General features: G+C 44.4%; 4 protein-coding genes across 6 annotated transcripts; 3 read left to right on the forward strand and 1 right to left on the reverse strand.

Moving 5' to 3' along the window:
- Positions 1-392: 392 nt before the first annotated feature.
- On the reverse strand, positions 393-2,460 carry srek1ip1 (SREK1-interacting protein 1). 2 transcript variants are annotated; one of them, XM_003974296.3, is made up of 5 exons: positions 2,326-2,460; positions 1,850-1,897; positions 1,487-1,645; positions 1,256-1,322; positions 393-923 (listed from the first exon to the last, which is right to left on the reverse strand). In XM_003974296.3, the coding sequence occupies exons 1-5, from the start codon at positions 2,336-2,338 to the stop codon at positions 692-694; spliced, it is 519 nt and encodes a 172-aa protein (XP_003974345.2). In that variant the 5' UTR covers positions 2,339-2,460; the 3' UTR covers positions 393-691. The 2 variants fall into 2 exon arrangements, with proteins under 2 accessions (XP_003974345.2, XP_011613283.1); XM_011614981.2 differs by having other exon boundaries at positions 2,310-2,410.
- Positions 2,461-8,226: 5,766 nt separating this feature from the next.
- alpi.1 (alkaline phosphatase, intestinal, tandem duplicate 1) lies at positions 8,227-14,990 on the forward strand. 2 transcript variants are annotated; one of them, XM_029828893.1, is made up of 11 exons: positions 8,227-8,427; positions 8,848-8,976; positions 10,360-10,517; positions 11,082-11,256; positions 11,559-11,731; positions 11,850-11,984; positions 12,063-12,138; positions 12,837-12,971; positions 13,079-13,270; positions 13,367-13,483; positions 14,199-14,990. In XM_029828893.1, the coding sequence occupies exons 1-11, from the start codon at positions 8,334-8,336 to the stop codon at positions 14,468-14,470; spliced, it is 1,656 nt and encodes a 551-aa protein (XP_029684753.1). In that variant the 5' UTR covers positions 8,227-8,333; the 3' UTR covers positions 14,471-14,990. The 2 variants fall into 2 exon arrangements, with proteins under 2 accessions (XP_029684753.1, XP_003974346.3); XM_003974297.3 differs by having other exon boundaries at positions 10,402-10,517.
- An 882-nt stretch (positions 14,991-15,872) lies between these two features.
- Positions 15,873-19,751, forward strand: LOC101061215 (alkaline phosphatase-like). The gene is made up of 11 exons (XM_029828191.1): positions 15,873-16,001; positions 16,147-16,272; positions 16,970-17,085; positions 17,178-17,352; positions 17,493-17,665; positions 17,862-17,987; positions 18,109-18,178; positions 18,312-18,446; positions 18,585-18,776; positions 18,865-18,981; positions 19,233-19,751. The coding sequence occupies exons 1-11, from the start codon at positions 15,926-15,928 to the stop codon at positions 19,496-19,498; spliced, it is 1,572 nt and encodes a 523-aa protein (XP_029684051.1). The 5' UTR covers positions 15,873-15,925; the 3' UTR covers positions 19,499-19,751.
- Positions 19,752-19,896: 145 nt separating this feature from the next.
- LOC101065376 (uncharacterized) lies at positions 19,897-26,813 on the forward strand. The gene is made up of 9 exons (XM_011614982.2): positions 19,897-20,289; positions 20,422-20,574; positions 20,744-20,849; positions 20,930-21,053; positions 21,281-23,623; positions 23,725-23,893; positions 24,977-25,139; positions 25,216-25,348; positions 25,459-26,813. The coding sequence occupies exons 1-9, from the start codon at positions 20,225-20,227 to the stop codon at positions 25,623-25,625; spliced, it is 3,423 nt and encodes a 1,140-aa protein (XP_011613284.2). The 5' UTR covers positions 19,897-20,224; the 3' UTR covers positions 25,626-26,813.
- The last annotated feature ends 1,009 nt before the right edge of the window (positions 26,814-27,822 follow it).

A 27,822-nucleotide genomic window follows, 5' to 3' on the forward strand; every position in this document is an offset into this window, starting at 1 on the left:
TGTTACGGTCCTGACCTGAGTGTCTTCACCCCTTCACTGACGGTCAATCTGCGTCCATGGCTGTTCATAGAATGACCGCTAGGTGGAGTCAAGAGACCGCTCCCTTTTAGATCAGCTCACCTTTCTTTGCACCACGGTCAAAACTCTTCTTTCTACACAGATGACATAAATGTTCAGCCTCACATTCACTGCTTTGTATTTTAAGATATCCGGGTTTGTTCTTCATTTTGACAGGATTCGAATAGGTTTTAGCCACATTTTAAGTATTTTGCTGCCCTCTAACGGGCGAAACTCTAACTACATCTTCATTGGAAATTTGTACCGGTAGAAAGCAAAACATGCCACAATCTTCTTAAATACTAACACAAAATAATTCAGTACCACCAATTATCTTGTTTACTAAAAATAATTTTATTGACATGTGACAGGAAGGTTGCCTTTGGCCGCATTTAGAAAATGTGTATATACAGGTTCATGTCAAAACACTGGAATACAATAGAATGGTTCAAGGTGTAGGGAAAACACGTATTTTTGAGTTTGTACATATTTTCTGAGAATACTTTTTCATTTCTCAGCTCACTTTTACTGTATCCTGCTGGATTTGGACATTTTAACCGAGGTACTTGTCATCTCACTGGATGTTTTATTCATATGCAGAAGCATAAATATTGTTTCTGAGCGCGGCGACATCTCAGTCACTATCTGAGGATTCACTGGAGCTCGAAGAGGAGGAAGACGATTCATGTTTCCTCTTCAGTTTCTTTTTGTGATGTTTCCCGTGTTCCTTTTTGTTCTTTTTACTTTTCTTCTTGAGGCTTTTCACCTTCTTTTTCTTTCTCTGCTTGTCTTCATCAGATGACAAGCGGGATCTGCTGCCCTTCTTCTTCTTTGTGGTCTCCTCGTCACTTGATGATGAAGCAGATCTGGGGAGTAAATAAACAAACCCACCAATCAAAAGGGCATACATACAGTTGGAGAGTAAAAGAAAACACATGTTCTGACTTTTACCGACATTGGTCATTTCTATTCTCTGTATGAGTCAGATTCAAATTAGAATGTACAGATGAACTCCCAATTTCAGCATGAAGCCACTTTTCAACTCTAACATCTGTTATAAAATGTCAACACACACGTATGCATTTCAGGAGCGCACAGAAATAGCACACAATAAACGCACAGTATGAATATATGTGTCAAAACTAAACTGTTGGCAGTCCGTGCGGACAGAAGGAAATTAGAGGGTAGAACAGCACACCTCTTCCTTGATGTTCGCTCTCCGCTCTTCTTACGTTTGTGCTTTTTTTTCCGGTCATCATGTGTGCCTATAAATTATAAAGCGAAACAAAACAGCTTATAACTCTGACTAACACGGCACAACAAAGCAAAGTTATGTGGATCCCTGCGCCGTGAATAATGTCAGAGATTTAACCTGCCTGATTGAACAATTAAATAAAAAAAAAAAGACTGTTATAACCAGAGATTTTACCTTTCCGAAAGTGGCCGCCCCGCCCCTGTTTTTCATTTGGCTTAGCTGCATCCAGGTCGTCCTCGCTCTCCTCGGTGCTGGTGCTACTCACGTCCAGAACGATGTCCTTCTGGGGGTCAACCCTGACGAAATTTCTGCACTCAAAGGTCAAATGACCAGCTGAGAAGTTGACAGATGGAAAGCAGCTTACTCAAAGAGTGAAATGCTTCTAATACTACTGAAATTTCTGCTGCTGTTGCAAAATAGTCAAGTTGCGCTTAAAACAACCAAATCTTCAATCTAGCAAGTTCATATCTGACCAATTAAGAGAATAATTTAACAGAAAGACAAATTCTTCAGTTTAACTTATACAGCATCACTTACGGTATCCACATTTCTTGCAGCCAGCTCTGACGTTGTCCTTAATAGGCCCTATAAGAAACGGAGATCTTAGAAGACCATATTTAACATTCATATTGAGCAATGTCGAAAGAACACATGTTTGCAAGTTTATGAATAATGATAAAGTTACTCTCAAAAAGAAAACGAGGGCAGGAGAAAAGAACTAAATTCCATTTTCTTTGTGTAGATTCTGAAGTAAACATGCAACTAGCAGAATACTTAGCTAACTTAGCACTTAAGGGAGTTATGTGATCTGCAGTATATTTAGAAGTCAATTCCAAAATTTGATAGTAAATAAAGTTTACGAGCAGCACAAATCGTAGGATTAAGTAAAATAATTTGACTTCGAAGTCACCATGAAGCTACCATTCAGCTTACAATGTAATAACAATTTACAAGATAATAGATTAAAGTGTAGAATCGGAGATGTAAAATAACACACAATATCTCATCCTGACCTATATCAGCCATTGTGTTCTCTAATATTGAACCGAAATAAATAGTGAATAACAAGCGGTGGCGCGTAGTTACAAGATTTCTTCTTCTTCCGCCTCTTTCTCTTCTTCTACAAGATTTTCGCAGCAGTCAAATTAGCTAAATGTCATGTCGCCACCAACTGGCCGGGAGTATGAACGGCAAATAAATACCTTTTTGTCACTTTCAATTAAAAACCGGGCAAAATGCAGAGACATTTTAACTACTGTCTAAATAATGTTTTGTCAGTTTAAGCACCCTATAAATATAAGCCATTCAAATGTCATTTACTCTCCAATGCATAGTTATCCAGACGTTTGCACTTATGCCTCTCACTCGCATAACTCTCTCTCTTTCTCTCTCTCACACACACACACACACACACACACACACACACACACACACACACACACACACACACACACACACACACACACACACACACACACACACACACACACACAAATGCACACGCAGATCACATGATTGCACCCGACCTTATCTAATCAGAAGTCTCACATCTCTGCAGTTTTAATCATCAGGAGGACTTTGATCCACTACAACTCACTGGTTATAGCTACTGCACATGGTTTAAAAAACAACTGCGCTATCTCTATGTCTTACCCACTGACTCAATATAAACACCGAGTACTAGAAACTGGTGATGCATTTTAATATATTTTCTTCTGGCTACCCAGAAGAAAACATGCTATTGGGAGACTCAATATTCCTCTGAGTGTCAGTGTGTGAGCGAATGGTACTAGTATGTCCTGTTATCTGTGCACGAGGCAGAAACAAACAGCGATGAAGCGAAAGGATTCACAGGTAGATTCCCCCTCTGTCTACCACTGGGCGAGGCTCCAGAGAGTTCTCTTTGATCCTAATCAGAGGTTAACACAAAGTTATATCAGAGGTCTCAAAGACCTGATTATTTAACAAGATTAGGTTGAACCTCAAAGGAATCTGCTTTATCTGTGTACGAATTTACTGCCTTTGGTGAGCGATGTATATTGAACATACCAGAGAACATGTTCTGGCTTTGCAGATTGTCTGGAACATACTAGAGAACCAGCAAAGTCTGGTTCGCTGTTATGTTCTTTTAACTTTTTCCTCTGCCTGTTGGCATCTGGAAAGTTGGGCTTGGGGCATTAATCCCACCACCTGCAGGGTGGTCCAGTCTCCTCCCAAATTCATGTGCTGGGGTTGATCCTGGGATTTGAAAATATATACACATTTGTCCAAAGTTGAAGGAAATTTCACCGTTGGTCACCAATGAGGATGTTTTTGGACTTGGGCCTGCCTGCGAAAATAAACCCAGGGCAAGTTCTGACCCCCCACACCTGACACAGGGCTACTTCCACCGGCACGGTTTCTCTCCCTTTCAGGGAGCAAAGGAAACACAAACACCACTGGTGCTATCCCACCACGACGCAGCCTCCATGTAAAAACAAATAAAGGGCCAAAGATGCAGTTTGACCCAGGTAGTTCACAGGTTTAGGACTGATTCTTCTTCACATGAAAAAACTCATTTAGATGACATCAAATACGATAAGTTTCCTTTACTCCTGCTGGCTCCTCCTCCTTGGCTCCTCCTCTAATTCTTCCTGATGCTGTTTTTCATGACTGGTTTTATCTTCTTGAAGCCCCACACCTTTCGTTTGTCCAGCTCTTTCTTCTGTTTGTTTCTTCTCCTCTGGCTTTTATGTGCGGTCATTTCTGCTTTTTCCTCTTTCCTCCTCTTGTTATTTACACACCATCTCTTTTTCTTCAGCTCCTGTTTCTGCTCTTGAAGCTCTTTGTCTCATTCATCAGCGCCTCCGCCTTCTGTTTTTCCTCCTTTAGCTCTTCTCTTTTTTCGTCTCTTCCTCTGTTTACTTTAAACTAGTGACCTTTTTCCTGTTTGGAGCTCCTGCTGCTGCTCCCTCCAACCTCTCAGTCTGATTAGCACTTCCTCTGCTTTTTTGACCATATCCAAATCTTTTTGTTCTTAATGTTTTAGCACTATCTCCTCTCTTTACTGCCCTCTTTGTCCCAGCTCTTTTTTACCATAGGTACACTTCTAGAATTCAAACTCCTTCTGTTAGAACCATTATATTAAAGTTATCTCTTATTTGCTTTTACCTTGTTATATTCCTTATTCTTGTTATATTGTCTCTCATTACTTAATGTTTCTTATTATTTGCTAATGCTTAATGTTCATGATGCTTGATATGTCAACTCGAACTTCTCTGGTCAAGGGCGACAGAAATGCGGCGGCTGTTGGAGAAGTGGCCTTGACTGGAGACAGAGCTGCAGAGCCTGACCCAGGAGCTGTTCTCTTAATCTGTCTGATATAGAAGAATGTGCTGTTTGTGAGCTAAGCTAATCAAATCAGTGAAGGCCTACGTATAATCTCACCATTATGATTTACAGTCTCTTGCTCTGTTGGAGACCTGCTATCTTGTGTTTTCCCCCTCCCTTAGACACATTTGACTTCTGTAACTAGGAACCTCCTAATTTCAATAAAAGAAGGATGGCGGGAGGTGTGCGTCAGAACGTGTTGGAGATCTGTAACTGAGCACATCTCTCCGTTCTCCTTGCAAGTAAATTCCAAACTGTTGTCTTTGCCTCATTTGTTTTTCTCGTGTTTCAGGTTGTTTGAACCTAACACCTTCAGTTTCTTCAACTGATTAACTGTCCTTCCACAGTTAAAATGAGGCAAATGTATTGTGTCCTTGGACGCTTGTCCATCTTGTTCTCCAAGCAGTTTGCTCTTTACAGTCTGGGAAAAGCTAAATAATAAATCTCTATTTTAAATCTTGCTGTGTTTTCGGTTTTGCATGTGCTTGGCTTCAAACCATTGTGACATATTTTCACATTTTTTGGTAAAGCCAGACCATTTTCTCACTGAAAAAAATCTGTTATTTTCACCATTTCCCCCTAATGTTTCACCTGAGCTAAATATTGTTTTGAATGTTACTGTTTACGCCACCTCCCCCAGTCTAACCCCAGTTCTCCCAGTCTGTGAATGTGTGATAGAGTCTGAGCTCTCTTTGATGTGGAGCAGATCTGGGCTGAACTGTGGATTTAACTGGAGTGGGGGGGCACCACACTTGGGCACGTGTGAATCAAAAGTCTGGTTTCCTCTCAGTGTGACTGTCCATGAACGCACCTCAGCCACTGCTTCTCTCCTTCTGCATGAGGTTTTTTCGGTGACCAGTGTGAATATGATGTTAAAGCCGGGCAGTGGCGTGAAGGAATGAGCCCTGAAAACTGAGTCCTCCATGTTGGCGTTCAAATAAAAATGTTTTCCACTCCTATGACTCAAACTCAAGATGCAAGCAAAGCCTAACTAAATTACAGTGTGTGAGCAGGCTCAGAGGCAACGTGGCGCTGTTAATAATCGTTCTTCACCTCAGGTGAGTCAGGACTCTATAACTGTTGCCAGGAGAGAGTAAATTAACAGCTACTGTGTATGCAAATATTTGATGTGGTCACCCCGAGCCAGGAAAAGCTTTTTTTTTTCAAGACGTCACGTCAAATGCAATATTTACGTGCAGTAAACATGAATTCTATAAGCACGCACATGACTCAGCTGCAATTGAGTTATTTTCCGTGTCATAACTTTGTGACGGTCTGAAGTCAGACATAACAAACTCTGAGCATTTATAACACATCAGAGAGGCCAGCACACACGCTAGAAGGCTCTCTTACACACACACACACACACACACACACACACACACACACACACACACACACACACACACACACACACGTGCAGCTTAATTGGGCCTCAACCCCATATTTCCTTTATGAGTCAAATTAAAATGGAAAAGGAGACACTCCTCTGTTTGATGTCGGGGGTCCTTTGTGGCAGCTTCTGTGAGGGTCGAGTCCCCGGGTCTCTTCGCACTTCATACCTAATTGTCCCCCCATTGAGTTGCGTGCCACCAATGAGACCTTTTCAGGCTCGACCCGCCGACTGTTCCGAGACGGGACTTCACATGAAGAGAGGTGACTCACTCAGAGCAGCCCCTTGAAATTCTGTCGTCCTTCTTCATCTGTCTTTGTCGCTTCAGAGATGTGTACGTTTGCCCCCCTCCAAAAAAATGTACATTTTGTGCAAAGTTGAGGTTGTTGTTTTTATTTTTTTTAACTGTGGCTGTGTGTCCCACACAGCTAGCCTGGCACATGCCCGCTTTGACAATCTAAAAATTTGATCCAGACACAGAAACCGACCGAACTCTGTAATTAACCGAATCTTTAGGTTGTGAGACATCAAGAGACGGAGTGAAGGGGGCCAAGGGTGTTCATTTACTTTAGTAGGGGGGAGACTGGTGTGGAACCAGATGCTTGAACGGCAGTGTGATCCTAAAGGTGTGTGAAATAACCCTTTAACTGAGATCAAACTAATTTCACACATGTTTGCTAATATCGGTGTTTGCCAATTCCTAGATGTGTTTGCTCGGGAAGCACCTATAAACTGTTATAAAGGTAAATGTTTGATATCTGCTAACGGATAAAACAGAAGCTGTGGTTTGAGACGCAAACATCTCTGTGCTGTTCTGTCTTTGTAAGCCACGTAATCTCCGTTTCCTCATCCCCACCACAGCGCACTTGGTATAAATCTGCAAAAGTCCCCCAGCTGGGGTCGAGTGCCCCACAAAGGGAGGCGCTGCTACACCAGAGACATGGCAGAGTCATGTTTTCCTGTATTATGTCTCTTGTCTCCTGTATTCCCAGGAGATCTCTGCATTCCCACAAGCACATGTGTCCCACCGATGCAACTGAACACCTTTTGGTGACTGAGTAAACCCACGCTAAGACCTAAAACAACCACCAGGTGTTTACACTCGTCTCGCAGGAAGCTCATTTGACGTTCCTGGCGTAAGCCAAGACTTTCTCTCAAGTGGGAACCAGAAACAAACGGACGGGCGGGCGTGTTTCTGCAGGCCTCCCGGCTCTCATTAGTGCTGGTATTTGCAGCATCATGTGAGGCTGCCACTTCTTTTTTTTATTACAGGCTTGATTAGGCACATGTGATTACCTGGCAACCCGGCTGGTAACGAGTGAGCGGTTATCAGGAAGCCCCTTCACACTCCTGCAGAGTAGCGGGATTCTGGATGAGAGACGTTCAAGGGAATTGGATTCTCTCTGGGAGGAAGTCGCCCAGCTCACTTGCTTTCCACACATCAATTGTATTGTGCTGGTATAGAGAGATGATGTTTTGTTTATTTTGATGGTGTCAGTGGTGGTGGTGGTTGGCTGGGGGAGGAAGGGGGGTCCTGAAGGCAGGCTCCACTACCTCAGACAAGAAAAATGCTCCGCAAGCTTCACTTCCCATGGAAAAATGAGCCGAGTCGGGTTGGCGAGGGAGCGGAAATATCGGAGTCTTTTAAATGCAAAGGGACGAAGGGGTGGGGGTGGGGGTGGGGGGGGGGTGGGGGGGGTGTAAATGGGAATCTGACAGTTTCCCTGACATGAAAAGCATCGACACACATCCGTGATATTCTCAAGAATAACCTAGACCTCAGTCTCTTTCCTGCCATGGACTGTGTGGTTTGTTTTTTTTAAATTATTATTATTTTTTCAGCAGGGGTTTGAAGAAATGGAAAGAGACATTATTATTGGTACTGTGATGGATGCCAAGTCTGATTGGACAGTTTCTTTCCCCCCTCGTATAAAAAGAATCATTACACATTCACTACATCTGGATGTGAGGAAAAATGACGAAGAAAGCAATTAAAGCAACATTTAAAGGAATAAAAGCTGGTGGTTCTGTGCATTTTCAGGAATCCAGAGCTCTCTCTCTCTCTCTCTCTGTCTCTCTCTTTCTCTCTCTCTCTTCCCTCTTTTGTGGCTCTCAGCCTATGAGCTGATGTGGGCCCTTCCTTACTACACACCCAGTGGGGCTTTAAAAAGGCAGGGCCGGAGGTCTCAGCAGTCACTCGCTTGCTGCCTGAACCTCTGCGTTCCCTCCTCCCCAGCCTCCAGGTCACTCGGATTAGAGATGCTCGCGCCGTGCTGCGGGGTCCCGCGTTTCCTGCTTGTCCTTCTGGGCCCCATGCTGTTTGCCGCGGGCCGGGCCGCAGCAGAGAGCCAAGGTGAGGAAACAGCGGGGTTATTATGGCCGCCTACTGCTGCTGCTGCAATTATTAGAAACATTTTGTGGGTGGAAAAGTGGACACTGGAGCGGTTAACCTCCATCCCAGGTAGAAGATGAATGTGTAGGGACACACTGTGCATGACAAAATTGAACTCCCAAGCACAAACTCTTTGCTTTGGGGCAGTTGTGGGATGGAGTATTTGTCTTGCTGATGATATTTTGGTGTGGAAAGAGGAATGTCTTGGCTGTTGAGAACGTGCTCCAATCAAAGGCAAAATATTATTCAAAGCATCTGAAAAGGTGACCTCGCAAAGATCTGATCGAATGCTCCTCCAGCATCGTGCGTTCTGATTGGCCAGCTGGTGAAACTTTGGTCTGCTCATCATTCATGGTGTATTTTGCCTCTGTTTCCACAAAGCAACGCTGCACGAACTGGAGAAGGAGCCGGCGTACTGGGATGCTCAGGCTAGGGCGACCCTAGGCGCTGCGCTGAGGCTCCGCCCCCGGGACCACCAGGCCAGGAACCTCATTCTCTTCCTCGGCGATGGTAGGTCACGGTGTCGTTACAGAGCAAATACAGACAGACCAATGCTGTAAAAACAACACCAGACAAGGCTCAACTGTGTTCGTTAGCTTTGCTGAGCGGAGAATCCTTTTCGACTAGATTTGTAGGCGCTGATAATCCGCATGCTTGAGCTTGACAAGCAAACACCTGTCAAGAGCCCTTCATGAATCATCATTATGACAATGGAGACAATGTGACAGTGTTTTCTGCTTTTTTTTAAGTTTCTTTTCTGGATTATGTAATTTATTTTTTGACCAGCATCCTAAAAGTAGCCATTTTAAGCTCACAGCATCACATGCATATTAATTACAAGCCAGGAACTTCTTTATATGCATGTAACACAACATTGAGAAGCTGCCGAGCTGAATCGTTCTTACAGTTATTGGTGGAGCTCGAAAATGAGTCAGAGTGTAAATCCAAAAGAGAGATGACCAAATGTCTGATGATGAATTCTGTGCAGGTTAATCACTAAAAGCACAACGTGAATACAGTCTGCCAGAGACCAACAGACCAAGACATGCCTGACTTGTTGTCCTAATCTTTAAGGCGGCAGCTCATTGTCCTCTACGGCTACACCACTATCGTTCTCTAAAATAACTAAAGGGTGACAGCTTGAGCGTTAATAAGAGCTTTTTTTTTTCCTTGCCAAAGCTGATATTTCATAATATTGCATACCCTCCCCTTCCTGGCTGCCTGCAGATCTCAACCAGCACTGCTTGCACTAAAATAAGGGGTACTGGTGAAAACATTACTCCATGCTTTAAGGGTAATCATTCATGTTAGCACAGGGCCTCTGCCTGATTTACTCCTGGCTCCTGGGGAAGGGGGGGGGTTAAAGGCCTATAGATTTAGCCACATTTTCCCCCGTTAGCTCCCAGGATATCTGCTTTAGATCAAATCCCGCGAGCCACATTTCTGGGTGGTCGAGTTCATTTCCTGTAATTTCAGCAAAATGCCTGCGAAGAACGATGAGTTAGACATCGTAAAAGTGATTTACAGACGCAGATATCGCGGTTTGACTGGGAGCTACTATTGCTTTTGTATGAAACGTAATATGCCAATATCGTATGACACAAGACTGGAAAAGTCAGAGGAGGTCCTTCTTCCTTTGGGAAACTGCTTAGACTTTGTTTACACTGTCTATGTTTGCGTTATTATTTTTTCTTCTCAGGTTGAAATTTATAGTTCTGGCTTTCAAAGCCAATATTTCTAAAACATTTGAGTATGACAATAAAATGGCATCATAACAGCAAAATATCCTGCATTAAGAGCATTTTTTGGTGAAAAATAATTAACAAAATACCACGAATAGAATGAATAGAATACATACAGGAGACAAAACTATGTACCTATGTGCACGTACAGGCCACAGGATTGAACCTTTGCCTATCAATCATTGTCTCCCAGGGATGGGTGTGTCCACGGTGTCGGCAGCACGGATCCTGCGTGGTCAGATGGAGGGTGGATCAGGGGAGGAGACCATGCTGGCCATGGATACCTTCCCATATGTGGCCTTGTCAAAGGTGAAAAGACAATCATGTTGTTGCTCTTCACCCACACCCTCTTAGACAGCACCAAGGAATTCAGATGATTATGGCCAACAGGGAATGACTTGATCAGTCTGAGATATTCTGTGTTGATTATTGCTATTTACTTTCTTTGGCAAAAAAAAAGTGCAACTAAGGGGGGAGAGGAGTTTCTTCCCTGATATGAGTGGTGAAAGTGTCAGAAATGCTAGTTCTATTATGTTGCATGAACTGTATGACCCCCGCATTGCTGTGCCTCCACCCACCCACACACACGCGCGTGCGTGAACGTGTGCAGTAATATATTATCAACATTGATCCAAGACATAACTGTGAAATCATGTCAAAGTGAGGACTCTTGACATGTTTATCTGAGTGCGAGAGCAGCACTTAGACAAAGATGCACTTAATTAAGCCCAATCATGCTGTTTAGCATGTTTAGCTAGTCCTCCATGTTTCACTGCAGTTTAACTGAAAATACTCCACTTCGATTGACAATCCCTTCATAAGCACAACGTTGATACGAGTGACCTATACGTCTCACCCTTTTCTACCCCTCAGACCTACAGTGTGGACAAGCAGGTAGCAGACAGCGCGAGCACGGCCACAGCCTACCACTGTGGGGTGAAGGCCAACGCCAAGACCCTCGGGCTCAACGCCAACGCAGTGGCCTACGAGTGTAACACCACATTCGGTAACGAGGTCTATTCGGTGCTGCGGCGTGCTAAAGCACAAGGTAACGATTTAGCCAGGTATTAGATGCGCAGGGTAATATAAAGATCAGATCATTTTAATTGCTCTCTTATCTCAATCCACTTAAAACAATATTCTGATAAGCATAGCCTCGCCTACTACACGGGGCTCAGTTCAATGTTCAATCGCATTATGATCATATAAAATCATGCACCACTTGCACGATCAAGTTTTGTTAATTACGGCCGTGATCTTTCTGGTTTGCATCCCTAATCCTGAGAAGATGATGGTTTATTAAAAAGAATGGCCTGGTCATGGTTTTGGTTGTGATTCTTTGCTCTCGAGGTAAATCAGTGGGGATTGTGACCACCACTCGTGTCCAGCATGCCTCTCCAGCCGCCTCTTATGCCCACTCCGTCAGCCGCTCCTGGTACAGTGACTCAGATCTCCCAGAAAGCGCCATCGAACAGGGATGCGTGGACATCGCAGCCCAGCTGGTCACCAATGTTGACATTGATGTGTGTAAAACCGGCTTTTGCTACACAAAATTAAATTACTATCTTAGTCATACTAAATTAATTAAGAGGCTCAAACATCAGTTTTTGTGATGACATAAATGTCTGTTGGCCCACTAAGGTGATCCTGGGGGGAGGCAGGATGTACATGACGCCAAGAGGAACCCTGGACCCTGAATACCCGACGTCCAACTCTCGTAAGGGGGACCGCAACGACAAAAGGAACCTGATCGATGTGTGGCTGAATGCCGAGCCGGTACGAACGCAACGCCCACGCCTCAGTTCAAATCGTTTAAAAAGTGACTTCTATACGTCCGTCTCGCTCGTGCTCCAGAACAAGAGGTCGCGCTACGTTTGGAACAAGAGGGAGTTCGATGAGATAAACATCAAAACAACTGACCGGCTCATGGGTGGGTAAAGACGTGTCACCAGAGATCTGAGGTGAAGCCGATAAGGAGACACTCACTGTGGTTCATAAATCACATGCACTGATGCTGTGGACAGACCGCACTGAAACACCCAACATATACCAGGATATCACACTCACGACACACGTACAGGCACAATATTGGCTTTCTTTACATTGTTTAGGCCATAAAACTACGAAAAGACAGATTTCGGGAAGACGGATTTTATCTTTACAATGCTACATCGTAGTCATGCCAGTGGACTGTAAATCCACAGTTAGCTGATATTATTACCCTAATAGAGTCACAAAAGCCAAAGGGCATGTTGCCGAGGCAATAAGGGCAATGTGATCGGACTGTTATCTTTTTCTTTTCTTTTTTTAATTCTGCATAGCTAAAACAGAGCCCGCCTTTTGACGGGCTACAGTGTAAGATTTCCTTATATTTCAATGTTCGGGGGTCAACCAACTAGAAATGACTGTGAGTGAGTGGAAGCTTTGATTAGAACGTTGCCTGGATACGCTGGTAGGTATATACTTTACAGCGGTTTGACTTCCCCGCTTTGCCTTTGCTCCTCATTTCTGTTTGTACTCTCGGCCTGTCAGCGTACATCTACTTCATCATTACCGCCATATGGTGCCAGAGTCGATTCTTCAGAAAGGCCTGTACCGATTTTCCCATTTTCTTTTCTCTGCTTCTAGGTCTGTTCGAGCCAAAGGACATGAAATTCGAGGTGTTCCGGAACAGCACGCGGGATCCCTCCATCGTGGAGATGACAGAGAAAGCTATTCAGATCCTCAGCAAGAATCCTAACGGGTACTTCCTGTTTGTGGAAGATGAGTGTCATAGAATCTTTATTTCAAATAGCACCACATGAGGAAAAAAGGGGGTTGTAGAAGGTTTTCGAATGCTGATTCATTTGGGTTGTTTTCCTCTTTTGCACGAGGGAGAATCGATCACGGCCACCACGACAGCGTAGCAAAGCTGGCGTTAACGGAAACGGTGATGTTCGATAGGGCCATCCAGCGAGCCGCTCAGCTGACCAGGGAGTCAGACACTCTCACCGTGGTCACCGCCGACCACTCCCACGTCTTCACCTTCGGCGGTAACACGCCCCGGGGGAACCCCATCTTTGGTACTGTTTTGACCAAATGGAAAGCGGATGTATATTCAGATGTGAAGCGGCGTGAGGGCGCCTCAGTGACCTACCCGCTCTCTTTTTGGCTTTTAGGCCTGGCGCCCAAGAACGCAGACGACGGGATGCCTTTCACTAGCATCCTCTATGCCAACGGCCCGGGCTACATCCACGTAAACGGGAGCAGGGAGAACATCACAATGGTCGATTATAGTAAGTACCTCCCGACGCCTTTCGGCTGCTGCGCTCATCTATGCTGTCGTGCTTAAGGAGATCCTGTGGTCTGACTGGTGCCTGGCTTTTTTCCCGTGGAAGGAAAGGAGAAACTGGTGTTTATGGTATTCTTTTCACTGCCCTCTGATCTCTTTTCTTCTCAGGCCCCACTGTATACATGTAAGACACTTGAAAAGAGCTATTTGTCTTTCCTCGTGGACAGCCGTCCTCCAGTCCCTCCTCCTCTTTGTTCCACATCGATGCCTCAGTCATTGCACGTCTGTGTATATTTGAGGATGGAAATACTTCTAACCCGCCGATGAATTGCTGTTTAAAACCCACAATTTTGTCTTTCTGACTTGCCTGGCGTCACCTAATGTTTTTAAAACCCCTGATTGCGTCTCACGGTGCACATTCTTTGAGTCAAAGTAAACATGCTATTACAAATGAGTGATTCAGTTCTGAAACTCTGGTCCAGACATACGTATATGACACTGCAAAGGCCAGAATGAAAACTAGCACAGCATGGCAACAAATACCTATAGACCCATAAACTCAAATTTATTTTCTTCATGCTAAATCGCGTTGCTATATATGAGCTGTGGAACTTTGTCAGAATTATTCATAGACTCCAAAATGCAGGGAATAATGGGTAGGATTTGAATTTCTATATCACGACATATTTTATGAAAACCACCTATACGTTTGTGCCCAGATGACGATGAGTACATGCAGCAAGCCGCCGTCCCGCTGGACGCTGAGACGCACGGTGGCGAGGATGTGGCCATCTACGCCAAGGGCCCAATGGCTCACCTGTTTCACGGGGTGAAAGAGCAGAACTACATCGCACACGTCATGGCGTACGCCGCCTGCTTGGAACCCTATAGGACTTGCCCACGCACCCCCACCCACTCCTCCAGCCCGGCCGTGAAGTCCCCTTCCAACCTCCTGTTTTTCCTGCTGGTATTGCTGCTTGTCCTGAGATGACCATCAGCACCAGCAACAATCACAAATAAGCAGCAATAGACACTTTATGCACAGAATAACCAGGCCAACACATGCACCCATAATGTAATACCTATTTATATAAAGACTAGCATGTGCAGAGTAGCAGGCACTCGCTAATTAGTTCTACTTTTCATGTTAAAATCCAACACTCTGATTAATGCATAACTGTAACGTGTGACACTCTGATGTTACACATTAATTATGTGACACAATCTTCTCAGCTTGTGGACACTTGAACTGGGCAGCTGTTGATTTAGTTTCTGTGTTCACAGGGAATAAATGGCAACATTACACAAACCTGGACTATGAACCGTCCTGTCATACCAAGCTGCAAACTGAGACTCTTAAAAATAATCCTAAAGATGCTGTACTGTAACCCTGACGCCACGTTTCTATTGTATTACTGGACTGTAAATGTAGATAATTTGCAGATATACAAATATTGCGTGTGTATTTTTATACTGTGTGTTTTCAAACGAGATTTTAAAGGTAACTGACTTTTCTGGTGTGTGTTTATTTCACTGCATGACTTACTGGATACTGCGGGGGTTTAGCATCGCTAGACGGCTACGCTGTAGCCGTAATTCAATGTGACAAATTCCCATCATTAATTTCTATTAGTCATTCTGGTTGACATACTTAAGTGTGGTTTAGCCTAATTTTTCAGCCATTGCATAATGTGGGCAGAGTTAGCTGCTATCCTGTGATCTCCCATATCAAATAGCCAGAAATGTGCTGTCTGAACAATAATAGAGGGGTTATAGTGACAGGAGGTACTGGGAGGAATGGGAGGAACCACAAACAGTAATGAAGAAAACTTTATATCCATTTGGTGGCATCTAGTGGTGAGACCACATGATCACCCCCCACCCTAATAACCCCCTAACCCCCATCTTTGTCAGACAATTAAAAGAAATGTTGGAAAAAGGTTTAATTATTGTGGATATATAAAGAACTTAACACTAAAATTACTTAATCTTTTATCCATTCTGAGTTTCTAGCAAACGTAAGTAAAAACGTTATACATAAGATCATATATAGACACCCAAACATGACATTTACCTATGACTTCACACGCACATTTCACACAAATTGCCTTAGATCCCAAAGTTGATATGGCAGAAAACTAGCAGTTTATGTAAACTTAATCTATAAGCAACACACACACACACACACACTCACACCCACACACACACACACACACACACACACATTCAAATAAATGGTTCATTAAGCTTTAACACACCATGAGCTGCATATGGCATTATGAATGTATTGCTCTGTAAAATACGCTTACACCTGTGTGTGCATGTGTGTGTGTGTGTGTGTGTGTGTGCGTCCTTCATGTGCCCTTTGCTCCTTGCTTGCGACTATATAAGCACCTGCATGTGCAGAAATCCTTTTTATTCTAAATGAAGCCATAACTGACACACCATGGCCAGCCAACAGAAGATGATTGTTACTGGATTAATTCTTTTCATTTCCATTCAGTGGACTTCTTCTGCTCCAGGTAAAGAAGTTCTCTGTTCTTTTTTTAATACACGAAGGATATTTTATACAATACATGAAGGACTGTACACACTCTCATAACATGATGCCATATAAAGTTCATAAATTCATGACCATTTTATGATCTATGTATGTTACTTCTCCAGAAAGAGACTTGCGTGAGCTCCGTACCGACTTCTGGTACAACAAAGGCAGACAGGCACTTTTCACGGCCATGAATGTTCAGCCAAACATCAAAAAGGCAAAGAACATGATCCTCTTCATAGGAGATGGTGAGTCTGAGCACCAGGCTTCCTGCGACTGATGTTATAACTTTTTAGTTCTCTCCGTCTCTTCGCATGACGGGAAGCCAGAAACGGGCTTAAAACTATGTAGCTCATAAACAAAGTAAGAAATGTGTGACTCAGTCCCTCAGATCTGTACTTTTGTGTGGACAAGTGAAGCAGGTTTGGACAGTCAAGCACAAAAAAATAAACTTCTCATCCCTGCAAGAGAAGCTGCCGCTACAGTGTTACACAATGAGAATAAACATCTAATTTATTCAAGTCTATTCGGGTACCAAGTTCCTCATTTTGGAATGCATCCTGCCATATAGTCATTAAACGCTGGAGTTACAGTCACAGTCCGTCTGCAGCTGTTTACAGGCACGCTGACGACAGCATATTTCAGATATAATCAGGGATTTATGAGTAATATTTAATCAGATGGCGTAACTATGGAGACACACTGCAAAGTTCTTCCTGGAAACGATATGACAGCGGCGGCTTCTCATGAGGCAGTGAGATTATCGTTAACTGGAATTTATATTTATACATTTTTTTTTAACTGTTGCGAAAGATTATTTGATATTTGTAGTGAATCCAACAGGTCAATGCAAAAGTCCTCCAGGGCTCGTGGAGCACAATGGGGGCCTTGTGCTGCTCACGTCGGTGTAATCTTAGGTTCAAGCGTGTGTCCGCCTGATTCCAGGTATGGGAGTGCCGACAGTAACCGCTGCACGGATGCTCAAAGGCCAGTTGGGAGGAAGAACCGGTGAGGAAGCTGATCTGGTTATGGATACCTTCCCACACTTGGCCCTGTCTAAGGTCAGGGGTGACTGACACGTGCTGACTGATGCATATTTAAACCACGTTTTTATGGAAAGCTTGCTTAATTTGCTCATATTTGGCTCCCACAGACATACAATGTGGACAAGCAGATGCCTGACAGCGCCGGCACAGCCACGGCTTACCTTTGTGGCGTGAAGGCCAACTACGGAACCCTGGGTGTCAACGCCGCCACTCCAAGGTACGACTGCAACGCTACCTTTGGCAACGAGGTCACCTCGGTCCTGCACCGCGCCAAGAAAGCAGGTAAGGTCAAGGTTCACACCGGCTGGGGTGTCACCGTGTCACTGAGGGCAGTTGGATTCTCTTAGGTTTTAGTGTTGAGGTATTTGGTTCTAATGTGGGCTGCTTGTAAAATATCAACAGAACTGCTCTGTGTGTTCAAGGGAAGTCGGTGGGGATTGTCACGACAACCAGAGTGCAGCACGCGTCCCCTGGAGCCAGCTACGCGCACATCGCCAACCGCGGCTGGTATGCCGACTCCGACCTCTCTCCTGAAGCGGTCGCAGGCGGCTGCCGCGACATCGCCCACCAGCTGGTTTACAACACAGAGATCGACGTAAGCTTCAAAGTCCCGAAGTGACGAAAGTCAAGTTTTAGAAGGAGGCTTTCAGTCCGATTTGTCAACTTATGTAATAGGGATTTGCTCTTCACTTTTTAGACTAAAGTCGATGTCACAGCTACCGAAACTGACAACGTAAAGCAAAATATTAATATATAATATAAAGCAATTCCTCATACACGTGTCTGTCCAGGTCATCCTCGGAGGAGGCCGTCAGTACATGTACCCTAAAACCATGCAAGATCCAGAATACCCAGCTTCCAGAGGATCCCGGGAAGACGGGAGGAACCTAATTTTGGAATGGGTGAAGGACAAAACGGTTGGTTTTAGATCTTTCACAGGCTTCTCCTCATAACCAAATCATTCACTTATATTAAATAATTTACAATGTACCTCTCATCAAACACACTAACCTGTGTCTTTGTGTTTGTGGCCTGCAGAACGTTAAATATGTTTGGGAAAAGTCTGAGTTTGACAGCGTCAATCCCAGTCACACAGACTTCCTAATGGGTAAAAAAAACAATAATTTTCTGTGAAGCCAGATGATTTGAAATTAAAATGTTATCAGTCTGAGGTGTTTGTCCTCAGTGATGCTGTGATTTTTGATAGTGTTTAAATCCAGGCCGTGATGTTTCGCCTTTAGGTCTCTTCGAGCCCAAAGACTGCCGCTACGAGCTGGACCGCGATCCAAAAATGGATCCTTCCCTTACAGAGATGACGGAAAAAGCAATTCAGATTCTCAGCAAGAACCCGAAGGGATTTTTTCTTTTTGTGGAAGATAAGTGGGATTTCATGCAATATTATGTGCAATATCATTTAACATCAGTGATTATCTTCAATGCTGCTGTTGAATGATGATGGTAGGTTGATCATTTTACTTTGGCTTACATATCATCTGCTTTCTTCTGACCTTCAAGTGGCAGAATTGACCACGCTCACCATGGAGGGAAGGCCAAAAGAGCCCTCTATGAGACCGTCGAGTTTGACCAAGCGATCGGGCGAGCGGCTGAACTTACCAGCGAGCTGGACACTCTCACTGTGGTCTCCGCTGACCACTCCCATGTGTTCGCATTTGGAGGAGACTCCCCCAGAGGAAACCCAGTTTTAGGTAAGGACGCCAGTGGGAGGCTATCCCATCCTCAGGGTCAAGTGTCTGGGGTGTAAACTTAGAATGACATTTTCTTTGTAATTCACAGGCGTGTCTTCTTTACTGGCTGAGGACAAGAAGCACTTCACAACTGCTGTTTATGGAAACGGACCAGGGTATCAGATCGCCAATGGAACTCGTCCAGACGTAAATGAGACAATTTCATGTGAGTTTGCGTTGATTTTATGTGCATTGGTGCCATCTTGTGGCGGAACTGGGTAACCGCTCCGGGAAAATAAATAACTTCATGTATTTTTTTCAGTATCATGACATTACATAAACATATTGATAATGAAGTCTTTCCTTTTAAAATTATAACTCCAGGCATTTTACATCACAAGGAATTAATTAAAGTGTTTGTCTTATCCTGAAAGCCGTAACTATAAATAATATGCTGCTTTATCTGATGGTCCTTAGCGGATAAGGATTACCGTCAGCAGGCTGCCGTCCCTCTGGATTCGGAGACCCACGGCATGGATGATGTAGCCATCTATGCCAAAGGTCCCATGTCACACCTTTTCCATGGAGTTCAGGAGCAGAGCTACATAGCTCATGTGCTGGCTTATGCAGCTTGCATTGAGCCTTACGACGACTGCAATTTGCCCAACCACGCGGGATCCATCCACCCCAGTCTGCAGCTTCTACTACTGGCCGCCTCGCTCTTCTCCCTCTGCTCTCTCTAAGATTATTTGGAGAAAAAAATGGAATATTTCTCTTATTCTTCGATTGTGTCCTGTCGGATTTTTTTCCATAAGAAGATGACAAGTATTCGAATAACCTTGTGAAATGTAGCTTTATAGTGTTGCAAAAACATTGTGTGTATTATATTAAATACTGGTGTAATTACACACACACACACACACACACACATGCATATATAATTATATATAAGACGCACTTTTCGTAATATATATTAAAGATAAATTATATTATTAACAGTCCACGTTGGGATCTTTCCAGTTCTTTTTATGCCAATCAAATTGAAAAAGATGGTATGAATTGTTTTAACGATTAGGCGACGTTAAGTCAAATTGCAGCTGATTGGGTGATAGAAAACTACTGTCCAATCAGAGACGCGCAGGGGCGGGACTTCCTCTGGCTGTAAACAAAGGGGGTTGTTTGTGTGTTTGGAGGGAAATTCAACACAGTGCTTTTGCACATTAAGATTATGTGAATAAAGAGTTTCGTGTGGTAACGACACAGCCTTACAATTAAAAAAGAAAGTACCGGCAGTGGATCGATAGGTGCCTTAAGACGAGTTATGGAAAAGGCTACTTGTTCCGGACTTGCGTCTATTAGCTGGGCAAGCTAACGTCGATTAAAACTTCTACATTATTTGCTGCTCGGTTTCTGGAATGGGCCGATATCAGGCATGGTGATTGACTAATCTTGGACGGAAAAAGTTGGTCATGGATCAGAAGACGTCGAGGCTGGAAAGTCAGCTTTGCCAAGCGGTGAAGAACGGAGATCCCAGGTAACACATCTTTGCTCCTGCTATGCCCGTACATGCCTTTTCCAAGAGCTTCTGCAGCGCATCTCAATCGGAATATGCGATGTGAGTCAACATCAAGTGTGTCCCTTTATAACAGTTGACATTCCTTGACAGATCTGTGCAGCTGCTGCTTTCACAAGGTGCATGCCCGGACCTGGTGGGCATCAAAGGGGCGGCAGCAATACACCTGGCTGTGGGCAGAGAGACCGAGAGAAACACACGCTGCTTGAAGCTGCTGCTGCAGCATGGAGCCGACCCCAACGTCAAGTAAGACTGACAGCACAGGGAGTCACCATGCAGCCACAGGAGATGCTTTACCTCGCAACTACCGAGCTGCACAATCACTGATATCATTTGTGATTAGTTTCACCAACAGCATGAGCAATTCACCTCGAAGTTTGACCATGTTTTTAATGTTTTGCTGTAATTCTGCCAGGTCATCAGAAGGACTGACGCCACTTCATATTGCTGCAGTTTGGGGATGTTATCAAAACCTTAAGCTGCTCTTGACGAATGGCGGCAACCCAAAAATCAAAGATAATGTAAGTTATCGTTATGCCTGCAACAAAACCTTGGTGGTTACGTTATTTTTAATTTTCATGATATTCGTCCCCCTCTATAGGATGGGAATACACCAAGGCAGCTTGCAGAGCAACAGGAGAATAGGAAATGTGCCCTGCTCCTCCAGGAATATCAGGGCAGCTCAGCAGACAAAAATGATGATGACTTTCCTCAGTTTCAGTACTGTAAGAAAACCTCTTTTTGACATATCTTCATGAAACAGTACAGTACAGGTTCATACATTAGTTTGTTGTTTACCCTTTTGGGAATGAAGTTTAAATTATGCCTGTATGAGTCAATGTCTAGATTTAACATCACAGGAGCACAAGGCAAGAAGGTGACACTATGGAGTGGGGCAGCATGTGCAGACAATATGGCTATGTTAAATAATTGACCTTTTTTTGGTCCACAGCTTTGTATTCGGACCAGACGGACACATCCGGCTACCCTGAATCGGATCACAGCTATATTTCCAACTCCTCTATCATGAGTGACTTTGGTGAGGCCGTGCTGAGCAGCACGAGGCGATCGTCATTGCTCGCCATATCTCACATGAACGGAAGGCCAGGTTGCAGAGTAGTCTCTGATATTGAGACAAAGGCATGCCACCTGAACTGTTCCAGCTCAGCCTGGAGACCCGATTGTCCCTCCATACTGTCAAGCACACGTGTGTCTGCAGCTGGATCCGTAGCGCCGCTGCAGGTTATTAAAGAACATCAGTTGGATACGAATGTTGAGACAACCGCAGTAAAAGCAAAACAGTGTTCTGCTTCTTCAGATGGCAAAGACTCTCCCTCCCGAAGAGACACTCTTCCTGCATTTCACAGGAGGCAAATAGGTCACAAGAGCGTTAGCTTCAGAGATGTAGATGAGTATTTCCCTGTTTTTAGTCCCGAAGCTCCTGGAGTGCAGCCTGATGGCAGATGTCCAGGCTTCGATCTGTCTGAGTATTCCGACTTCCTGGATACAGAACGCATGGCCACTGTTCTCCCCCAGCAGGGCATCGACGTCACGTCGCCGGATCACGTGTACGTCTTTTTCAGGGAGAGCAGCGAGAGCACGGAAGAAGACATGGAGAAAACGGTCATGAGCCGCTTCCCTTTGGAGGAGAGTGATAGAGAAAAGGACACCGACCCTGCAAAGGATGCGGCTTCAAAAAAAGTTGCTTCTCCACCTGTTGGCAGCAGTAGCTCTGGTACTGGGAGTAGCCATTACAGTAGCTGTGATAGTGACCATTATACCAGTGCTCTGGATGCTTCCGTGCATCCCAGAGGTTGTTTAGTTTCTGACGGAGAGGAGAGCTCTGCTGGAGCTGAGCCTGACAGAAATACTAAGATTTCATCACAGTCAGAGCAACAATGCAGTCGTTCAGATGTCCAAACAGAAGCTCAGGATGAAAAAAACACAGAACCTTTAACAGATGTTGGAGATGCGTTTGATTCACCTGGAAAGAAGCCCCGTGACAGCAATGAAGATAAAACATGCACAACTTCCATGGAGAGTGGGATCGATCAACCAGGAAATGGTGCAGCTGAGGACAACTTTGACCTCACACTCACCCACAGCCCGTTTGTAACAGGCCGGACCCGTTCCAGGATGACTCGCTACTCACTGAGAAAAAGCAAAACCCCCGAGAGCCTGCTCTTTACGTCCTCTCTCTTTGATGACTCCCTCCCGACACCGGTCCGAACACGGCGCCAGACGCCCCGGGCGCAGAGCACAGAAGATTTGTACAGCTCACCACGTGCACCATGTTATATAGCCGGCCTTTCAGACACTACAGAAGACTCTTTGAGTGCCGATTGGCAGGACACGAAGCCCAGCACCCTTGGACCCGGCTCCAGTGTTGGCAACAGCCAGGCTGACACACTCATTCTCTCTAAGAGCACGAGTGATTCTGTTGAAACGCAGACTTTGTCCGACACGGTCGTACTGGAGAAAAACGAGGACTCTTCTGTGAGCACTTACGAAAGAAACCTTGCGGATGTTATACTGGCCATGCGAGGCCAGGCGCTTACCGAGGACGAGGATCTACTGACTGACGATCTCACGAGCGCAGAGGAGGCAGCACCAAACCAGAAACTAAAGGACGGCGTCGAGAGCCTTTCAGAAGACGCATGGATCTCCGAGGAGTCACAGTCTGACTCTGCTTCAGCTTCATCCAGCTCCAGTTGTTTTTCTCCGAGGGGATCCAGTGAGAACTCCGACATTCCTTGTACTCCAGGCACCGGCTGCACCCCCAGATACAGCATGAGCCGCCTGTCGAGCTGCAGTAGGCCTCAGCCCCTTGCGAACCTGTCCTACACCCCCGGAGGCCGTCCGCACATCCTGGATCTGGAGGAGCCGGTGGAGTACCTGTACACGGATACGGAACAGGGCCACAAGCTGATCGAGACCCACATCCCACCAACCTCAAACACCTCGCTCAGTTCCAGCATGAGTACCTCCAGCGGTGATGAGACCGTCCTCTACGACTGGCGGTCCATGCAGGCGGACATTAAAAAGAGCGGAGGAAAGGAGAACCAGAAACCTCCCACAGAGCCGAAGAAAGAAGAGAAGTGTGAGGTTGTGCTTCCCGAGACGGCAGGGATGACTGACAGAGAGCTCAGACTGAGGCTGGTGGAGCTGGGCGAGAGCCCAGGCCCCATCAGCAGCCGCACCAGACCCACCTACATGCGAAGGCTGTGTCGTCTGATGAAGGAGTCAAACTCTCAGTCACCACGGCAACAAAGGCAGACCGACCAACCCCAAACTGGTGTGTATGGTATAATTACTTGACCTGTGATTTTAAATTATAATCCTAAAGTTAGCTGGGCATGGCTGATTTTATCCCCGGGACTCTCCGCTGTCCTGTAGATTTAGGTTATACCCCAGAGTTGCGTCTGGCCCTGCGGACCTTTGAGCTGCCCCACTGCCATGCTGACGAGCAGGCTCTCTGCCAGCAGTTCGACCAGGCGGATCAAAACAGGAAGTGGAGGGAAGGCGTCATTAAATCCTGCTTCAACTACTTGCTACTTGACCCAAGGTTAGTCTCTTCACTCGCTGCAATCACACAGATTACAGGCTCTTCACACGTTCATTACGGGTCTCAACCGTCTGGCAATAGTTGTGCTGAGACAGAATGAACCAGCTGGAACCGGCGCACATTGTCTCTCAGATAAAGACACGTGTTCACCCTTCATAGAAGATGCAATGACAGGTGTCAGTGGATCCACGTGCAGACTGATAATTTTGGGTCTAGTTTTCTGAGAGTAGGGACACGTCTATAGATAAGGTCAGAACAGGCCAGCTTTTAATAATCCTGTTTTTAATGACCTGCTAGTGTGTCAAGATGAAAGTCAGATGTAAGATTCTGATCTAAGCAGAAGCCTTTTCAGTTCTGTGAGCCCAGCATCATCATATAAAGTGCTGTTGAAGAGCCTCCACCTTTTGTTATGGGCAAAAATATTCCCCAATAAATTCATGTTATGTTGAAGAGCTAAGAGCTTTTTTCCCCCAACAATTATTTTAAGAGCTAATTCAAGGTGATTGTTTACTAGTTCCTAGGGGTTAGACGAAGATGAGGCCAGTTGTAAATTTGTGTTTTGCGTTATCTCCAGGCGTGTGGTGTGAGGCCACATGTGCAGATTCCCAGACTCGGGAGATAACACCAGACGCGACGGAGAGAGTTAATGGCTTGCAATTTCCTTCCTCATAAAAGAAGCAGAGTTTAAAAAATAACAATCTCTTTCATCCCCGCCAGTTGATTTCCTGCAGTCAGAGCCTGAAGTGTGTCTTTAATAGTGACCAGCGCGACAGGCTGCGGCTCCAAGCGAGCGGTGGGGTTTTGAAGACGTGTGAGTCAGTAGCTGACTATTGAAAGCAAGACCAGGATGCGCCATATCGGAACGATTCGCAGCAGCAGTAAAATGAGTGCTGAAAGCTTTAGACGCATCCGACTTCTCTTTCAAACAGTTGTGAGGCAACTTATTCCTTTCAACGATGAATTAGAAGCAATCAATTGGAAGCGCTGTCTTCTAATGTACAGTGTGGTTTGATTTAGTAGCTTATTTAATGCTGCTTCAGCCTTAAATGTCCTCATGTGTGTGTATTTTCTCTCTTTTGCCAGGGTGACCAAAAACCTCCCGTTCCGCAGCCACACCATGAGCCCACAGGAGTGTTTCCAGACATTTGTTAACGCCATATTTTACGTGGGCAAAGGAAAACGCTCCCGTCCCTACAGCCACCTGTACGAGGCTTTAGAGTACCACCGAGGGGACAAAATGTCCAAGGTCAGCCTGATGGCACTGGTCAGCTCGGTGAACTAAAACATCTGTAATAACTGCTCCTTTTACTTCCGTGTGGCAGAAATTGTGCCCCAAAGTGCAGCACATCCTTCAGGTGTGGAACTCCCAGCAGGGCATCATCTCTCTGCACTGCTTCCAGAACGTGATTCCAGTGGAGGCGTACACCAGAGAGGCGTGCATGGTGGAGGCTATCGGTGAGAAGGCCCACACTTTGACCGCATAAATGTTGGCTACTCATAGGGATGGTTTCTGCCACGCACGCGGTTATTTTCCAGCATTCTGATAATCCTCTTTATTCTGCCAGGGTTAAAGATGCTCACCAATCAGAAGAGAGGCGATTTTTACGGCGTGGTGTCCAACTGGCCGCTGAACAGGAAACGAGAGCTCGGCATCCATCTGCTCTACCGGGCCATGCACATCTTTTTGGCCGAGGGTGAGAGGCAGCTCAGGCCGGTAGACATCAGACAGTAGCAGGACAGCAAAATCCCTGGTTTTCTTCATTTCAGGCCTTCTGCTCTCAATACTTTCACTATATCAGGATTCCTTCAGCTTGGTTTTCCTGTTATTCCGCTTCAACCATTAGCTATGAAGGACAGACTTCTGCCCTCAGCTGCGAAGATTTCCAATGTAAAAAATCAATTTTCTCATTTTTGCAGAGAAGTCCACATTTAAATAGTGTTGATGAAAGAACTGCTGTATTTCTAATGTTCCCTGTGCATGTGTTAAACACGCTGTTGCTAATTATTTTCACTCGGCTTCACAAGATTAAAAAGGTCTGTAGCTTGCAAATTAACTTCTGATGTTGTCTTCAGGAATAATTGATGATTGATAATGAATTATTTTAACACATTTTTACACCACGCGTCCCCGTTAAGTTGTTTTTAGATATAAAGGCATTTGAAAGAGTGTTCATGAGGGGCCGATGAATTAAGACTGAAATTTGCGGAATGAGCAGAAAAATGTTGCAGGAATCCAAACTGTATGTCTGCAGGGCTGTCAGAAGTCCTGACAAATTAGCACACCAGTGTTATTTTCCTCCCAGTAGGACATGTTTCTTCATCACTGCTGTAGTACTAATGAGTTTTTCAAACGAATCGCAGCATGGTGGAATTAAATGGTGTCACATTGCACATAAAGCACTTGATAGTCATTTGATTATGTTTTAACTGTGAAACATTAGTGGTGAAGCTTTTTAGCAGACGTTGGTCACTGAAAATCTGACAAATATCACAAATGGAGCAGAAGAAAAGGCTCATTTTTTTAGGAAAGCAATAAAAAAAAACAATGTATAAACTGCTTTTATCATGTTTAGCCGGTTCTCAGCCGTTTCCTGTAACGCTATATTTTGAAAGGTAGCTCCATCTTTCTCCTGTCTTCTGTCTCACATGTCACATATGTAGTATTTTTTGTTTCATTTTTGACATTTTATTGTTGTTAAATAGGTTAGCGCTTAAAATACCAGGTTAAACCACTCATTTTTTTTGTCTCTGTCGAGATTCTGGTAGAAGACTTACTATTTGAAGGTGTTCTTGTGTCATGATGGGATATTAGGGTTTACATGTTAATCTCCAGGCCAGTGAGGTTTAAAAACTAGACTGCTATCTTTTGAATGTTCATTTGTTTCTGCTGCACCAAAAATGAGATAAATCATACAAAACCATGAATGGTTTCCTTTTTAAAAAAAAAAAAAAAAAAAAGGCTTTTGAATTCTTGAATGATTGGTTATCATGCATGTCAGTGTTTGGTTTACATGTACGTTTGTGACCCATCGTTTCAATCTACACAGACGTAAATATTAAACCAACCGATGGTGAACCTGATCTCTGGCTCCTGGCCATTAGTCGTTACTGGTCCCCCTGGCGGACAAAATAGGTATTATTCTGTACCTTCAGTCTATTTATTTTCATGCCCGATTTTTTAAGTCTTTTACTGTGGTTGTTTGTGCTGCTAAGTGTATTTAAATTCATTCATGCACCTGTGAGCTTGTTTAAATTCCTCCGCCGTGACGTCAAGTTTGGCTGCTTGGTTTACAGTAAAAATGACTCAGTTTCTCTGCAACTCGCAACCATCAGTGTGGTTTTGTACAATTCACATCATGAGAAGGGACTATTATTACTTGACTAGGAGCGTTTCAGAACAAGAAATCATTTAAAATGATGTGAAACTACGGTCAAGTGAACTGGGGGTTTCCTGTTGCATCAATTCTTTTTCCACCCTCTCTGGTCAGGCCTTTTCATGTCACCTTGCTTTTTATTGAATTATAGTGAGGCGTTTCCCTAAAGGCTGCAGATTTAAACCATTTCATAACCATTTGTGTTTAATAAGCCAACTGGAACTGAGGTGCATGAATATAAATAAATGGGTTAAACATTAATGATGACTCATTTGTGCAGTTCTCAGAACTGATAAGCAGATTCCTGTAAACGTCTGGGGTTTGTCAATTCTTTAAAAATTAGCCTGTCAATGTGTGTTCATTCAAATTTTTAATAATTCTCTGCATTAAAAACTAAAGTATTAGCAATTTCATTAGCCAAAACATTGTGAGAGTTGTGTATTTTTATTTATCTTTACAGTGTACTTTATAATGCAGTTAAATAATATATAGGTTGCAATTATAAACATGCAACTTCTTATGGACAAATACTACATTTAAAAAAGCATTAGGTTT

The sequence above is a fragment of the Takifugu rubripes genome, chromosome 20 (assembly GCF_901000725.2).
Source record: "Takifugu rubripes chromosome 20, fTakRub1.2, whole genome shotgun sequence".
Classification (NCBI taxonomy): Eukaryota; Metazoa; Chordata; class Actinopteri; order Tetraodontiformes; family Tetraodontidae; genus Takifugu; species Takifugu rubripes.

Bases quoted from the DNA above. Each gene is read 5' to 3' on its own strand.
- srek1ip1 (XM_003974296.3), bottom strand. The intron at 1,323-1,486 runs GTAAAATCTCTG...TATAATTTATAG, and splicing joins GGGCGGCCACTTTCGGAAAG to GCACACATGATGACCGGAAA. The intron at 924-1,255 runs GTGTGCTGTTCT...TTTACTCCCCAG, and splicing joins GAGCGAACATCAAGGAAGAG to ATCTGCTTCATCATCAAGTG.
- alpi.1 (XM_029828893.1), top strand. From the start codon at position 8,334: ATGCTCGCGCCGTGCTGCGGGGTCCCGCGTTTCCTGCTTGTCCTTCTG. The intron at 11,985-12,062 runs GTACGAACGCAA...CTCGTGCTCCAG, and splicing joins TGTGGCTGAATGCCGAGCCG to AACAAGAGGTCGCGCTACGT. The intron at 13,484-14,198 runs GTAAGTACCTCC...GTTTGTGCCCAG, and splicing joins CATCACAATGGTCGATTATA to ATGACGATGAGTACATGCAG.
- LOC101061215 (XM_029828191.1), top strand. From the start codon at position 15,926: ATGGCCAGCCAACAGAAGATGATTGTTACTGGATTAATTCTTTTCATT. The intron at 17,353-17,492 runs GTAAGGTCAAGG...TGTGTGTTCAAG, and splicing joins GCACCGCGCCAAGAAAGCAG to GGAAGTCGGTGGGGATTGTC. The intron at 17,988-18,108 runs GTTGGTTTTAGA...TGTGGCCTGCAG, and splicing joins AATGGGTGAAGGACAAAACG to AACGTTAAATATGTTTGGGA.
- LOC101065376 (XM_011614982.2), top strand. From the start codon at position 20,225: ATGGATCAGAAGACGTCGAGGCTGGAAAGTCAGCTTTGCCAAGCGGTG. The intron at 20,290-20,421 runs GTAACACATCTT...ATTCCTTGACAG, and splicing joins GTGAAGAACGGAGATCCCAG to ATCTGTGCAGCTGCTGCTTT. The intron at 21,054-21,280 runs GTAAGAAAACCT...TTTGGTCCACAG, and splicing joins CTTTCCTCAGTTTCAGTACT to CTTTGTATTCGGACCAGACG.